The 16517-nt window shown below is 46.7% G+C and overlaps 1 protein-coding gene across 1 annotated transcript; it reads left to right on the top strand.

Annotated features, from left to right (window-relative positions):
- Nucleotides 1–614: 614 nt before the first annotated feature.
- Nucleotides 615–13078, top strand: EPDR1 (ependymin related 1). The gene is made up of 3 exons (XM_077303569.1): nt 615–1161; nt 8228–8436; nt 10387–13078. The coding sequence occupies exons 1-3, from the start codon at nt 908–910 to the stop codon at nt 10575–10577; spliced, it is 654 nt and encodes a 217-aa protein (XP_077159684.1). The 5' UTR covers nt 615–907; the 3' UTR covers nt 10578–13078.
- Nucleotides 13079–16517: the final 3439 nt, after the last annotated feature.

Genomic DNA, 16517 nt, shown 5'->3' with positions numbered 1-16517 from the left:
GGCGTCACCCCAAGGGTCAGGCATGACCCGGTGCTTGCACAGGGGATACCTTTACCTTTACCCTTGAGATAGAGGTAAAAGGAGAAGTTGCCAGCTAAAGTCGTATTTCATTGAGACACATTTGGACACAACCCCATAGGTTTTACTGCCCAGCAAACCTGCTAAGTTCAAGGCGGCACTTCTTATGATCCAAACCAAGTATGACCCTGCAGGTGACTTCATGGGCCCTTGCAAAAGAAAACAGGAGTCCCCTGGCACCCTTAACACACACACACACACACACACACACACACAGAGTTTATTCCAAGCTTGGTGTAGTGGTTAGGAGTTAGGACTTCTAATCTGGCGAGCTGGGTTTGAATGAATGAATTAATGCTGTCCAAGCCTCTTCAAGCGCCACAGGACCCCGGCTCTGCTGCTACAGACTAAGCCCGGCTCCCTGCCTGGAAGCGGGGCTTGTGTTCCGACGTCGGTGAGGACGAACAGCAGTCAGCCGCGGCTTCCCCCGAGGGGACCAGGCGGTCCCGCTGTCAAGCATGGCTGTAGAGTCCCAGCAGCGCCCCAGCCCAAGACGGGAGGGACGGACAGACGGACCAAGTCCCCTTCTGAGCCCAGCCGGGCGACGGAGGCACGGCAGGGTCGCCTGTCCCCCACAGGCGAAGCCCTCCCCGGGCACAGCGAGCCGCCCGCCACCATGGCCGCGCCGATCTCCCGGGCTGGGCGCGGAGGAAGCCCGGAGCTTGTTGGGTAAGCGGCGGAGGCCGGCTGCGGCGTCTTGGGCTCCCTCTGCAGTTCCTGTCCAGCCGCCGCCTGCCTGCCTGCCTCGCCTCGCCCAGCCTGCGCCGCTCGCAAGCGGCCCCCTGCTCGCCGGAGCCCCCGCGACGACACGGCCGGGCCTCTCCGCAGCATGGCCCCGCGCCCCCGGACCGGCCGAGCCTCGCTGCTGCTGCTGCAGCTGCTGCAGCTGTGGAGCGGCGTCGTGGTGTGCCTGGCGGCCGCGCAGCCTCCCGTCCCCTGCCAGGCCCCGGTGCAGTGGGAGGGGCGCACGGTGCGCTACGACCACGCCACCGGCAAGAACACCCGCGCCCTGGTCTCCTACGACGGCCCCAACCAGCGCCTGCGGGTCCTGGAGGAGAGGAAGGGGCTCATCCCCTGCAAGAAGTAGGTTCGCCTGGCACCCTCGGGCCCCGCGCCCCTGGGCGCTCCGCGTCATGCCCACCCCGGCTGGAGCAAGGTGGGGGGGGTCTTCTAAATGGGCCACGCCTTGGGCGGGGAGGGGGCGAGCCAGCTGGCAGCCAATCAGGTGCTCCTCCCCACCCACCCCTCTTTTCACCTTCCTTTTTCATTTTGGGTAGGAGGGGTTGAAATTAACTAGCTTTCTCCCTGGGGCAGAAGAAGGGGGTACCAACCAGTTTCCATCCATGTGCCCTGTTTGAACCTTTGAGGAGGGGTCAACTCAGTCCTGTGTATTTTTACTTGTAGGTTAAGGCCTTGGAGTTGGGGGAGATTTGCCAAGAGTTGGTGTCTATGGATAGTTGGAAAAGAAGACAAAAAGGGTGCATTTGTTGATGTGCTTTTGCACATCAGTAGATCTAATTCCCAATCTGGCTAAATCTGTGGATACGTAAATCTGAAATCTAGGGCTGTGAATGGGCAAGGCAGATCATTCTACAAACAATGTATTTGTTACAGTGTTGGGCCAGTGTGAAATACCAAAAAGGGGAAGAAAAAAAAATATGGGCACGATATAAAAAGGACAACATGGTCAATAAGATTGACAGCCCTGTAGTCATTCCGGCAAACACAATTAAACACAGAACTCAGCTGATAGTCCTTATTCAGCAAAGCACTCTTTCCCTGCAGGCAAGGAAGCAGAATTTTGTGCCAGAATATGAAACAGTAATCTCTTGGTCTTTAAGCAGGAATCTAGTCATCAGAGATTCAGCTGTGGCAGAGTGTTTGAGCCAAAGCAGCAGAGGAGAGATTATACAATTTCCATCTTCATCATAAAGATCACAGTAAGACCGTTTATGCACTGAGAATTTCACTGCCCCACCTCCCATGCAGGAACACAGATTGGGGGCGAATGAGGTGCACTGGGCCAAATACTCCCCCATGTGGGTGCAGGAAGAGGTGGAGCACCCTGCCACAACTAAAACTCCAGTCTGCAGCCCTGCATGAAACCTCCAGTGCATAAACAGTCTAAATGAATACATGTGCAACTGTCTCCACTAGAACAAAACAAAATCAGAGTCCAGTGGAATCTTTAAGACCAACATAGATTTATTCAAGGTGTGAGCTTTCGAGTGCAAGCACTGAGGCCTTGAATAAATATTTGTGGGTTATAAATATTTGTGGGTTTTAAAGGTGCTACTGAACTCTGATTTTATTTTTATAATAATTACGTTGCTTTGTGCTACCTTTGTAGGTGGGATGACTTTCCCAACATGTCCAGTGATCAAGATGCCACTCTCTTTCCATTAAATAGTTTTGAAACTCTCAGAAATGTAATAAATACAATAAACAGCACGTATAATATACTGCAATAATGCAATACATGTGACAGCACTGAGTCTAAAATCATATATTCATGGAAAACTCCATAACATACACTTTCTAAATTATAATGCAATTTCATAAACTTCAAAAATGGTCTTTGGGAATAATTCAGTCTATATTTTTCTTCTTCATATTCAGTTCCAAAGTATCTGATTAACTGAGTCCAAAGACTGAGCTTTCTAAAAGTTCCACACCAATCATTTTCAGAGCCAGCAGATCTATGTTGAGCTTTCTGTAGCATTTATATGGATGTGTATAAATTACTTTGTGAAGAGATGTGTTGACAGTGAATCAGGAGGGACAGAGCTATGATTAGATGTGCCCCATGCCTGTACCCTGGTGTCAGTCCTTGGGAACTGCTAGGACATGCCATATGGTCAGATGAAATAGAACAGCCCTGAAGCCCAGATAGAATCATAGAGTTGGAAGGGGCCATACAGGCCATCTAGTCCAACCCCCTGCTCAACGCAGGATCAGCCCAAAGCATCCTAAAGCATCCAAGAAAAGTGTTTATCCAACCTTTGCTTGAAGACTTCCAGTGAGGGGGCGCTCACCACCTCCTTAGGCAGCCTATTCCACTGCTGAACTACTCTGACTGTGAAATTTTTTTCCCTGATATCTAGCCTATATCGTTGTACTTGTAGTTTAAACCCATTACTGTGTGTCCTCTCCTCTGCATACCTTTCAGTGTGCACGAGGCTACCACAGTTGCCCTATGTCTTTGTTTGTTGAAGTCAAGAGGCTGAAGACTATAGCATTGTAACCAAATAGTGTTCAGCATGGAATACATCTTTTAAAAATGAAGTTTGAAAGTTAAGGTATATCGGAGAAGTACGCGGTAGGCAGGATAACGAACAAGTAAAAGGAATGGCGGGCAATGTTAGTTTTAATGGGGCTCATTGGCTTTGTTGAGGTGCTTCACAGCAACAATTGTGACTCTGAGCCTTGTAGAGAGCCACCTTTGCATTTATTGGCAACCTAAAGAGTCCTTGCCCTTCATGCCTTGAGTCAAAATAGGCAAAAGATAAAAGAAAGTTTCTTCCTTGTGTCGAGCGGATTTCTCATCTTCAATTGGGAGTCTAGTCTCATAGAATCATAGAGTTGGAAGGCACCTCATGGGTCATCTAATCTAGCCCCCTGCACTATGCAGAACACTCACATCTCTATCGCTCATCTACTGTAACCTGCCACCTCCTTGAGCCTTCACAAAATCAGCCTCTCCGTCAGATGGCTACCCAGCCTGTGTTTAAAAAATTCCAAAGATGGAGAACCCACCACCTCCCGAGGAAGCCTGTTCCACTGAGAAACCGCTCTAACTGTCAGGAACTTCTTCAGGATGTTTAGATGGAATTTCTTTTGAATTAATTTCATCCCATTGGTTCTGGTCCATCTCTCTGGGGCAAGAGAGAACAATTCTGCTCCATCCTCTACATGGTGACCTTTTAAGTACTTGAAGATGGTTATAAAATCCCCTCTCAGTCGTCTCCTCTCCAGGCTAAAGAGACCAAGCTCCGCCAACCTTTCCTCATACATCTTTGTCTCCCAACCCATCACCATCTTTGTTGCCCTCCACTGGACATGCTCCAGTTTGTCCACATCCCTCTTCAACTGGGGTGCCCAAAACTGAACACAGGACTCCAAGTGAGGCCGGACCAGAGCAGAGTCTCATTGGAGTCATTCCTGATCTTCCTGACCCAAAAGGAAGACATATAATCTAGCCATTTGGCTTTCTCAATCTCTCTCCTTTAGGAGTGACAGTCTAGTTGAGATGTTAGCTGGTAAACCTTTCCAATCCCAGCAGCTAGAGCCATTTGCATCTCTAAGCATGGAAGTGCTCTGCATTTAGGGACCAATGACCCATCCCCTCTCTGCCAGCTACCATCTTTCATCCGATTGCAGAATATGGCAAAAAGACAATTGTAACATTGATGTGATCTCTAGGGTGAAATGCGTTTCTCCCCACCGTATTATCGAGATCACTGTCCTTCCTTGCTTATTGCAGATAGCCTGGTATAATTTATATAATTTTGAATTGTATGGTCAGAAACAAGTGAGGCTCACGTCTGTGATATTGGCAGGGTTCTGGGCTCTCTTTCAGCTCACATCAACAGCAGGTTGCCTTCTTGCTGGATGTTAGTCACTTTGGAGCCTCCTTGGATGATGCAACCCAGCAGATGATGCAAAATAAAAATAAAGGTGAAGTAAATCCAGGGATCAGTGTCCTTGCCATGCCATTCTGAGCAGAGCTATACTGTTCTGTGTCCACTGCAGAGAGGGGTCTTAGGATGGTATTATAAAGCCCTTTCTAGAACTGGCCCTTTCTTCTTGATGCCTGAAAAATATTTCCTGGCCTTGCAAGGGACCTGGGAAACAGAATTTGCACAGAACATTATGTAGCCTTATGGATTTTTTGTTGTTGTTGAAAGGTTGTTTGTGTACCATGTTGAGTCATTTTGGTCCTCATCCAGCCAAGCACTCATGCATGTGGCTGATTCTGCACAGCTTAATGGAGGACAGGATCCACCAGCTATCTGGCTCAACTCCCTCAAACATCAACAAATGTGGCTTGGCATATAATTTGGTAGAAATGGGGGGGGCAGATTTGGGAAGCTGGTTTGTGGCAAGGAAAGGAACACCAGCATCTCTGCAGAATGTAGGGAACAGAGCATTCTGTATCAGTCTTTGTGGCTGAATGCAGCATTTGATCCTTGGATTTGGTGGCCAGTAGGGGCAAGGTTTTTCTAGACTTCAGCAGTTCAGGCTGCAAGTTGGATGTTTATGTCAGGTAGGACAATTCGACTTACCATCGACTTGAAATGGTCTTCTTCCGTGCGTAGGGCAGTTGGTTATTTGTCTGTTTTTATGCTTATGCACCATTCTCACAGAGTCTCAAGAGAGTTCTGCGATGCAATTAGACTAGATTTACAAACATTTGAAACAGTGTAAGAGCATATCAGGCGTGATTCATTAAGTAATGCAGAAAAATTTTAACAAAGTTGATCAATGCAATAACAGAGGGATAATACATACAAGAAATTGATAATACATATCATAAACCCTGGCATATACTACAGCCCTTTCCCCTTTACTGTCATGAACAATTAAAAAAAATAATTAGCAGAATGACAGAATTAGTGCAGGAGCCTTCCTGAGCTCCACAGGCAGCCCGTTTCGCAAGGTTGTGGCCACAAAGGGAATGGAAAAAAGTATATTCAAAGATCTACTTCAGTCCATCCCATTTCGCTTAGCTTCCATTTAGATTCCCAGGCAAAATATATGCAATCCAAAGGCAGAGGCCCACTTTTCTCTTGCAAGAGGATGTTTCTGGGTCACTCCTGCTATCCTGATTATTGGATTTAAGCCAGTTGACCGAGACTAACCAGGGTCTTCCCATCGCAACACAAACTGGATGGCCTGTGATGTATGGTCCAATTGAAAAAGAACTGGAGATGCAGCTCTTGGAGTTCATTAAACAGCATTTAAAAATACCCCCTGCTCATGTTGCGTCCCAATAAGAACAAGTGCCAGAACCCAATATTTGATTATGAAAAATAAATCATGTTTGACATCCAAACACACTGCAAGCTTTATGTGGACATTATTTTTATTAGAATAACACATGGGATCCACCCCCCCCCAGAAAAAGGCATTGTATAGTAAATTGTTAATAGTTCCCTTCTCACATAAGATCTAAGGCCACTAGTTGAGTTTTTAGCCAAAAGGTTATGCAGTGAGCTATCTAAAGGCATTCAACATGCAAAGAACTCCGTAGGCATTCTTTTTCAGAAGCCTAAATGTTTCCATTCTAGATTTGCCCAGCAGTTTTATCCTGTATCATTTACCTTCAGATTTCATATCACAAAAGTCATCCTGCTAGTCTCTTCTATTGTTGGGCAATTTACCATGCCCCATTAATTGCTATGCTGATTTCCATCGGTATTTCTATTTATCAAGGACAAGGCTAACAGAGGCACAGTGGCCCAAGGGTGAGGGCCAAATTGTGCAGAATACCTTGAGCCCTGACAAAGTGAGGATTCCAAAGCAACAGTGGTGAGGAGGACATGGTGCAAATTAGGAGTTTAACAGGGTAGGAAGTTTATCAGGACCCTGGACAGAAACAGCAGAGGTGGAACAAAGGCGAAAGTCAGCAAACAAACCGTCAGAATCGTTGCTCCAGCATGTGGTCATGAGCCTACTGGACCCCACCATATGGCTGCTGGGCACTTTTGGGGCTGCACCCCTGGAGAAGATAAGTTGTCAGATAAATAATTTCTGTGGAAGTATCTGAGGACCTTTACCAGCAGTGGTTCTCAGGCACGTTAGCAATAACTGGCTGCAGGTCAATGGAAGTAGGGAGGCTTATCTGGAATAAAGTCCTCCCAAGGCTTGCTGCTCTAAGGAGGAGAGGGGAATCCTTTGATGTTGGGAATGGAGCAAGAAGTGTTCTAGCTACCAGTCTAATTTGGGGGTGGTGAAAGTTTCCAAGAGTGCTCGTTGGTTCCTTGGAGGCTGCAGAGAGAAGGCACAGAAAGTGAGACAGCGGGATGGAAGTCCCTAAGAATAGGCATCTGAGATTAAAGAGACAGCAGCAGAGCAGACACAAGGAAACAGTAAAGAAGGATACATCTACCTTACTAGCTCTCCTGCCCGTTCTATAGGATGGAGCAAAAAGACATTGCACGCTCCTTCACTTCCAACGAGATGATGGAAGGAGCATGATATCCAGATGATCTTCTCCTTTATCATCATTGGAGATCTCTGCAGGAGTGGGTTTCTCTCTGGATTGTTCAGGGGGAGGTTTTCTGCAGTGCTTTGGGTGAAGGTGGGGGTCAATCAAAGAATGGGAGTACATGGTGATAAGCTGTTGAAAGAGATAAAGAAAGATATAAATTGTCCAGGCAAAGAGTGCCAAAGCAGTGTGTAGTCTTTCTTATTTTATTAAACTACCATCACTGAGCAAATGGACAAAATAGGTTATAAAGAATCAATTCTTCATACTCTGTGACTCTTGGGAACATACCAGGCAAACCAGGCAGCTGGGATGTTATGGGTACCCTTAATCTAGAAACGGATTTTGTGCAACGTGCAACGGTGAATGGTTTAAATTTGCTTTCCATACAAGAAAGGTAATGTTTTGAAACTTGATTCCTTGAACATTTTTGGCACATATTTATTTTTCTAAGGCGTATCAATGCTGCAGACTTACATAATTTACCCAACAAAACAAAATCAGAGTCCAGTGACACTTTTAAGACCAACAAATATTTATTTAAGGTGTGAGCTTTCGAGTGCAAGCACGCTTCCTCAGAGAACTACCATCATGACAGTGGAAATATAAAGTTAATTCTGTTAAATTAAATTTACTCAAAAGCTCACACCTTAAATAAATCTTTGTTGGTCTCAACGGTGCCAGTGAACTCTGACTTTGTTTTGTTGTGCTGCTTCAGACCAACACTTGACCAACCCACTTGAATAATTTACCCAGGGGATCCTGTTTGCTGGGAATGCTCAGGTATAAATGCCTACCCTCCTTCACAGAACTCTATTTCCCAGGGTTCTCCGAGTTGACGGAATTATTAAACCTGTTTATGCTATACTGCACTAACCCCTGGTGTTTTTTGATCAGAGAATCACGGGGATCAAGTCTTCTCTCTCTTTGCCTTTTCAGATTTTTTGAATATATCTACCTGTATAAAGATGAAGTGATGTTTCAGATTGAACAAGTTACAAAGCTGTGCTCCAAGATGGCTTTGACGGAGCCATGGGATCCTTATGATATTCCTGACAATTCAACTTACGAAGACCAGTACTATATTGGAGGGCCTTCAGATCAAATTATGGTACAGGAATGGTCCGATAGAAAGCCAGCTAGGAAATGTAAGCATGCCTTGCTATTCTTATCTAATAGTAGTTCTTTGACCAAACCAGGTACCCTCCCCTCCCCTCCATATATAGCACAATAATATATAACACAAATACTAGTTTTGTTTCCCCCCCCCAAAAAAAATAACTAATGTGGATTTGCACAACACCCTAACCCAGCGGTTCTCAACCTTAGGGTCACAACCCCATTTGGGGTCACTTGGACCCTTCCCCGTGGTCGCCTGGTTGCCCGGCCCGGAGGCAGCGGCAGCATGTGGAGGCGGATGGTGGTGGTGGTGGTGCGCGGCGGGCAGCAGCGGTGGGTGGTGGAGGCGGGCAGAGGCAGCAGATCCATGGCAGTGGTTGCCTCCACGCCACCTCAATTGTTGTGTGCATGCATGCACATGCACGTGCATGCACACGCTATCAGCACGTGTGCATGTGCTGTACATGCATGCTACCGGCTCCACTGCACCAGCCGCCACCGAAGTGGAGGTTGTGGTGAAGAAAAGGTTGAGAACTGCCGCTCTAAGCTTTCTGTACAGTGTTTTTAAAGAGTATTTCACATCTTAATTTCCTAAAATAAACATTGTGTGTGTGTGTTAAGACACCTATAAAAGTGTGATATTTCAATAAAATATATTTTAGTTTGCAGCCTATGTAAAGCATATGTAAAAGTCTGCCTTCGACTGTATGCCCATGGCATCTGAGTTGGTTGGAATGTCATCTCAGCTTGATTCTGATTCAGTGAGAGCCACACAATGCCTGCTTCTCTTTTGCTAGTCCCAGCATCTCTATTAAATATCACTCAGAGGGTGTCCTCAGAAATTAGGAGGCTGAGCTGCACTGAACGACATTGAGTGCAATGCGAGATTTAAAACACCTTAAATGGGAAACCAAGAATCTATTTTGTTTGTACTGGAATGCTCCGGTTACTTACTTCAGTGGTGCACAAAACATTTCAGTCTCAGACCCTCATATATCAGTGGTAGAAAGTGCAATCAACTTAGGCAACCCCTTAGGGTTTCCAGGGTGAGAAATGCCCAAAGGTAGTTTGCCATGGCCTGCCTGTGGATTGCAATCATGACCTTACTTGGTGGTCAAGTACTGACCAGGGCTGACCCTGCTTAGCTTCCAAGATCTGAAGCGACTGGACTATCCTGGGCCATCCATGTCAGAGGCATTCTTATATTATGCAAAGACAAACCTACATTTGGTATCAGACATCCCAGGGTCTCCTCTCCCAGCAAACCCAATTCCTCAAGAAGAAGAGGAAGAGGAAGAAGAAGAGTTGGTGCTTATATGCCGCTTTTCTCTCCCCGAAGGAGGCTCAAAGAGGCTTACATTTGCCTTCCCTTTCCTTTCCCCACAAGACACCCAGTGAGGGAGGTGAGGCTGAGGGAGCTCTGATAGTACTGAAGAAGAAGAAGAGTTGGTTCTTATATGCTGCTTTTCTCTACCAGAAGCCTCAAAGCAGCTTACAATCACCTTCCCATTTCTCTCCCCAAAACAGACAGCCTGTGGGGTAGGTGAGGCTCAGAAAGCCCTGATATGACTGCTTGATTAGAACAGCTCTATCAGGACTGTGACTAGTCCAAGGTCACCCAGCTGGCTGCATGTGGGGGAGCAGGGAATCAAACCCGGCTTGGCAGATCAGAAGCCGCCTCTCTTCACCACTACACCAAGTTGGCTTTCTCCACAACTTCCCTCCTGGCCTCATGGTCCACTTGCAAAAGCATCCTGACCCACCTTTGGGTCCCGATCCAGAGGCTGAGAACCACCGTTTGTTCAAAGCACTTGAAGCCAATGAAAGCCATTTCCAAGGAAAACGAGTTTGAACGTGGAGCCTTAAGCCTCAGTTTGGGGAGGGGGAGATCAGAGCAGCTTTTTTTTCTCATTTTAGTATACTAAAAACATAAAAATCATTCATGCTCGTCCCATAAACTGCTTTGTGCTTCATTACAGTCGAAACCTGGGTCGGAGTCTACACCATGAAGGACTGTTACCCAGTTCAGGAAACCTACACCAAGAACTACAGCATGACCGCCTCCACCCGCTTCTTTGATCTCAAGCTTGGGATAAGGGACCCGTCAGTGTTCACGCCTCCCAGCACCTGTCAAGCAGCTCTGCCCAGAAGGATGAGTGCCGGATGCTGATGGTGGACCATGGCTTTTGTATGCATGCAATGGAGATGGTGCCAATGGTTGTTAATGACCGACCACTGGGCAGAGCATCAGAGCTGGGGAATGGGGCTTGGGCAGAGCAGGGAATCCATCTCTCCCCTTGGCATCTCATCCTAACATTGCGCACTTAGATGGTGATTATTCGTGTTTCTGGACATTCATTTAATCTGCTAAGTTTTTGCTTTGTTTTGTTTTGCAGAGGGGGAAGGAGAGAGCACTATGGTTTTTATTTCCCTAGAAGCATACTGTCCTTTAAAAGTATATTAAAAATAGGAGGCCCTTTTGTTAATTCTGGAGGGATTTTTAGGCTGTAACATAGACAGGAACAAAGATACTGCCCTAGCGGGGCATCAGTAGCCAGGAATGTCATACCGATACACTTTCTGGTAAGGCTCTCCTTAGTCTTCTGGGAACTATTATACTGAATTGATTATACTGTTATACGGAATTGATTATGTGTGTATGTGTGGAGAGTCCAAGAGACCAACATTAGCTGATTTATGTGATATCAGGAATAACAAAGTGTTCCTGTACACATTACGACTTCCATGGCAGGTATCGCAGGTTTAGAGTTGGTCTCTTTTCATGCACGACTTGTGTGGTCTTTTTTAAGGTCGTGTTCTTCAAACTGGTGCAAGAGAAACCAGTGGCTTGACTTGCATTTTACAGTGCTGCAAGGAAGCAGAGTGCTCTGTCCCCCACGTTTTTAAGTGCCAAAACATCCAGGGGAAGGGAGTGCCCTGCCGTATACCACCCTGAGCTGGCTTGCTGGGTTGGGTGGCATATAAATTAAATAAATAAAGTAAAACTTTGCCACTTAAAACCGACCTGTGGAAAAGCCAGAACACTCCCCACAGCATTTTAAAATGAATTTAAAATGCTGCGGAATCTTTAGGGCTGCCACAAGGACTCCACCATGTCCAAGTTCCCTGCTCCCACCTAAATGTTTCTTATCATCAGAGAATATATAATACAAATACTGTTTTTGTTCCCATAAGAAAGGACTGATGTGGATTTCTTCCAAACAACCAGGCTCTCTGTTCTTAAAGATTGTGGGGTTGCCACAAGGACTCCAGCATATCTAGTTTGGCTCTTGGGCCTAGGAAATCCTATAGTGAAAATTCAATAGTCGCTGTTTCAGTACCAGCTGAGTCCTGAGGAGAACTCTGGAGTATCGCTGCTTTTCTTCTGTTCCACACCCACCAATCTCCAATAACTCTATTGTTGCTGTTACTGCTGTTATTAGAGTACCAAGGTTGTTGATGCTTTCTGAAAAATGGTGGGCTATCTGGCTGTTGGCTGCTTGATTGGGAGGAAAGGGGATTGTAAGCCCCTTTGAGACTCCTTCGGATAGAGAAAAGTGGCATATAAGAACCAACTCCTCCTTCTTCTCCTCAGGAAAGTTTTGTTCCTTCTAGATGATTAGAGTAGGCTTTCTCAACCAGGGTTGCGAAGTGGTGGGGTTCCTTGATAACCTCAGAGTGGCTTTGCCAATTGGGTGGGAGTTAATTAATTTTGAATATATATATTTTAAAACAATGGTTAGGTAATATGACCACATATGGTTATGTTGACCCGCCCACCCCCCAGAATGGCCAATAATGGGTGGTGTCCTGGTCATCAAAATGACTTCCAGGGATGTGACAGGGAGTTGTGGCCTACTGACATCACCTCCGGGGTTTCTCAAAGCCTGAAAAATGTTTCAGGGGTTTCTCAACAGTAAAAAGGATGAGAAAGGCTGGATTTGAGAGTTGTGTGAAGGTTGTGTCTCATGGTTGAATTCACCTTTAACTCATTGGCCATCAGCAATTTTTGGCAAGAGGACAAAGTGTAAAAGTTATGCCTTACCCCAGAGAAAAAATACTGATCCCCCTCCCGATTAGAGACATTTATCTATTAAGTGGCACAGCATATATGACAATCGTAGAATTTTAGAGATGTAAGAATTGTAATGAAGGTAGCATTTGCTCGTAAACAAGTGCTTGGCGGTATAAGATGCCATCAAGCTGCAGATGCCTTATGGCGATCCCATAAGGCAGGTGTAGTCAAACTGCAGCCCTCCAGATGTCCATGCCAGCAACGCTGGCAAGGGCTCATGGGAATTGTACACCTGGAGGGCCGCAGTTTGGCTACCCCTGCCATAAGGTTTTCAAGGTAAGAGGCATTCAGAGGGGGTTTGCTATTGCCTGCCTCTGTGTAGAGACCCTGCACTTCTTTGGTGGTCTCCCATCCAAGCACTAAGGAGGGCTGACCCTGCTTAGTTTCTGGGATCAGATGAGATCGGGCTAGCCTGGGCCTTCTAACAAGCACATAAGCACACTCAGATGTAATCATTAATCATATTTTTTGTTGTACTTACGCGAGTGTGTGAATTGCTTTTTCATTCTATTGTGCCACTGTGGTGGAGTGGTTAGAGCAGGGGTAGTCAAACTGTGGCCCTCCAGATGTCCATGGACTACAATTCCCAGGAGCCCTTGCCAGCATTCGCTGGCGAATGCTGGCAAGGGCTCCTGGGAATTGTAGTCCATGGACATCTGGAGGGCCGCAGTTTGACTACCCCTGGGTTAGAGCGTCAAAAGTAGTCCCAAGAAGTCCTAGGATCAAATGTCCTTGGGTTTCTCACTGTCCTTCAGCCTCAGCCTAACTTACCTCACAGGGTTGTTGTGAGGGTAGGACAGAAAGACGAGAACTACGTACATCGCTTTGAGTTAGATAAAAATGTAATACATTTATCCTGTATGGGCAATGTATTTTACAAGTAAATAGCACATTGTTGTTAAGGGATATGGTTTCCCCCTCTCTCTTATATTTCTGAAATGTCACCATCTTGATTTTAAAGTTATGAAGCTGTGATGACGTCGGATGGTTGTCATGTGATTTATCACTGTTTTCTGTGGGCACTTGTGGGCAAGGGCAATTGTTCCCAGATAGAGTCTTTCCCTTTAAATATCAAGGATCTGCAGCTCCTCCTGGAAGACCAGCCTTCCTTTTTAGAATCATAGAGTTGGAAGGGGCCATACAGGCCATCTAGTCCAACCCCCTGCTCTATGCAGGATCAGCCCTAAGCATCTTAAAGCAGGCTTTAGGATGGGGGATAGTCCCAGTGTTCAGCCCCAGTGCCACTTGTGTCCCCATATTTACTGGGACAGCTCTATCACAGGACTCGGCAACACCAACCATGTAAACAAGGGCTGATTCTGCACTTACTTTGTTTTTTTCCATTGTCAATCCTGCTGAAATCAGATTGATTTGAACCTGGGTCTTCCTCCTTCCTATCCCCGGAATTGAAACAGAAGGGGTTCTGCACTTGATTGGAGAAGCTCAGAGCGGTGGTCGGAAAGCTACTTATTTTTCTTTTCCTGAACGAGGGGGAGGGGGAGAGGTGGCGGCAGCAGCCTCACAGAGAAAAATAAATCCAAGAAGCAAATCTCTGCCGAGAGGAGTGTGGGCTTCTGGAGCGCAGTCACTTGAAAACAGAGCCCAAAATGGGGGCAAAAAAAGTCTTGGAAGGGAAGTCTTGCAACCAAGAACCTGGAAGTCTTTGAACTGATGCCCTGATCAATCAGGGACAGACTACTTCGCTATGTCAGCTTTGGAGGCACGGGAAGTAAGTTAATCTGCAAAACACAGAACATCTACACTTATATTGAGGGCTTTAAAAGCCGGTTCTTTAAATATAGCGAGTTATATCCATATCCAATCCTGGATATTGCGGGGGAAAGGTGGAGTCACCGTAGATGAATCATGGATGTTGCAGAGGGAAAATTTAAAGTGCCCAAATCAAAATGGAAATTGAATACAGTGCAGATGGGAGGGGTTTATTCTGGCTGAGAGAGGATAAAATGTAAAGTCCAGACTCGATCAAGGGGTCCTTAACCTGGGCTGATTCTGCACTTACTTTGTTTATTCCGTTATGGATCCTGCTGAATTCAGATCAATTTGAGTTTGGGTCTCCCTCTACCCCCCCCCCCCCCATTGAAACAGAAAGTGTTCTGCACTCAATTGCAGCAGGAGCCTCTTTCTTTCTTTTCTTGAACAGGGGGCGGGGAAGAGGATTGGAGACAGCAGAGGGGGGGGGGGAACCCAAGAGGCTAATCTCTGCTGAGAGAAGTTGGGGCTTCTGGAGCTCAGTCACTCTAAGACAAGCCTTGCAACTGGGAAGCAGGAAGACTTTGAACTGATGCCCTGGCCAATCAGGGAAGACCGGAGGCACAAGGCAGAGTTAATTCGCAAACAGAAATCTGCACACTATCTGATGGTGGATTTTGAAATATCGAGATTTTTATCCACTCCAGGATATCACAGGGGAAAGGCAGGGTCACCACAAATCAATTATGCTTGTTGCAGAGGGGAAATTTAAAGCACCCCAAATCAAAATACAAACCAAATTCACTGTAGATGGGAGGGATTCATTCGAACTGAGACTGGGTAAAAAGCCCCATGCAGACTACACCCTGCTCCTCTCCATATGTGATCAATTCTACCAGTGCCACCCTACCATTGATATCAGGCAAAGGGTGCAGCTGTAGAGCAAGAGAATAAATGGGCCCAAATCAGATGTTAGAAATGGAAAGAGAGCATTCAGAAGGAAAACATTGCAGGCTTCATGAAGATTCTGTAAATATAGATCTTATATAGATCTTGCTGCTCCTAGGGTGAGGCAACTTTGTTGTTTGCCTGGGCTCGGTGTGTCTTCTCCACGTGAGATTGGTGCGCAGTGGCACAGAACACAAAAGGAGGCACTCAAATCATAACTGTGCCGGAACATGCCTTGGCAGCAAATGGGCTTCAGCTCTTTTAATGAAGGGCTGGGCAACCTTAGTGCAGAGCATGAAATCCAAACCCATGTGTGTGTGTATGTGATTTTTTTTTAAGTGACGTGGACTGTAACGTAGAGTATCAAATGAGCCGGTGCGGCTTCTAGAATGTCAGAGCTGTTTGTTTATTAGAGCTAGCCAAAGCCGCCTGCTGGGAGGTAGGTCGATTTTCTCTCCTAGCACAAACTTTGCCAAGTTTGCCTCGCCAAGTTCAAATGGGAGGGGAGTTAAAACTTCTGAAGCTCTGCAAAAAGAAAGCCCTCCTCCCTGCTGGAGAGCTGGCAAGCTTACCACTTTGTCATGAAGCCTGCAGGGTGATCTTTGGCCAGTCAACTTATCGTGCAATGGTCAAGTGTGGGCCAATGGCAGGCATCTAAATCTATAGATCTGGGCCATATGAACTAAAAACAGATTGTTCTGCAAGCTTCAAGGACTCCCCATGTCTACGGAAAAATCTGAAAACTTAACAAATACATGGGATTTCCAATCTCGGCCCCAATGAATAAGTGTTGTCTGCCCATGTGCGGACAATGCACTTGCCTCGGTTCTATAGAGCGGGGGTCATCAACCCCCAGTCCGCGACCCGCTACCGGTCCGCAAAGGCCTCGGTAACGGGCCGCCATGCCTGCCTGTTTCCCCCCCACAGCGAGAAGCTCACCAGGCCGCGAGAGAAGCGACCGCCAAAGCAGCCACTTCGCTCGTGGCCCAGCTAGCTTTTTGTTGCGAGAGGGGGGGAAGAGGCAGGCGCGGCCGCCGGCACACCGGCGGATACAAACATACATGCACAGAAGTGCCGGGCATGCGCAGAAGTGCCGCGCATACGCGTTAGTGCCCTCTGATGGTGAAAACACGCATGCGTGGCAGCTCTGCGCATGTGCGTTTTGACCACCAGGAGCACTAACGCGCATGCACGGCGCACATGCCACTGGCTCTTTCCCATGCCTGGAGGTGGTCCTCAAACCTAAAAAGGTTGGGGACCGCTACTATAGAGTATATGGCAGTAGCTCCAGGAGATGTTCCAGGCCTTGGTAGCCCGGGCAAGTCTGATCCTGTCAGATTTTGGAAGCTAAGCAGGGTTGGTGCTGGTTAGTGTTTG

The sequence above is a fragment of the Paroedura picta genome, chromosome 11 (assembly GCF_049243985.1).
Source record: "Paroedura picta isolate Pp20150507F chromosome 11, Ppicta_v3.0, whole genome shotgun sequence".
Lineage (NCBI taxonomy): Eukaryota > Metazoa > Chordata > Lepidosauria > Squamata > Gekkonidae > Paroedura > Paroedura picta.
Note: the sequence above shows the minus strand (reverse complement) of the source record. Positions and strands in the feature narration are given on the sequence as shown.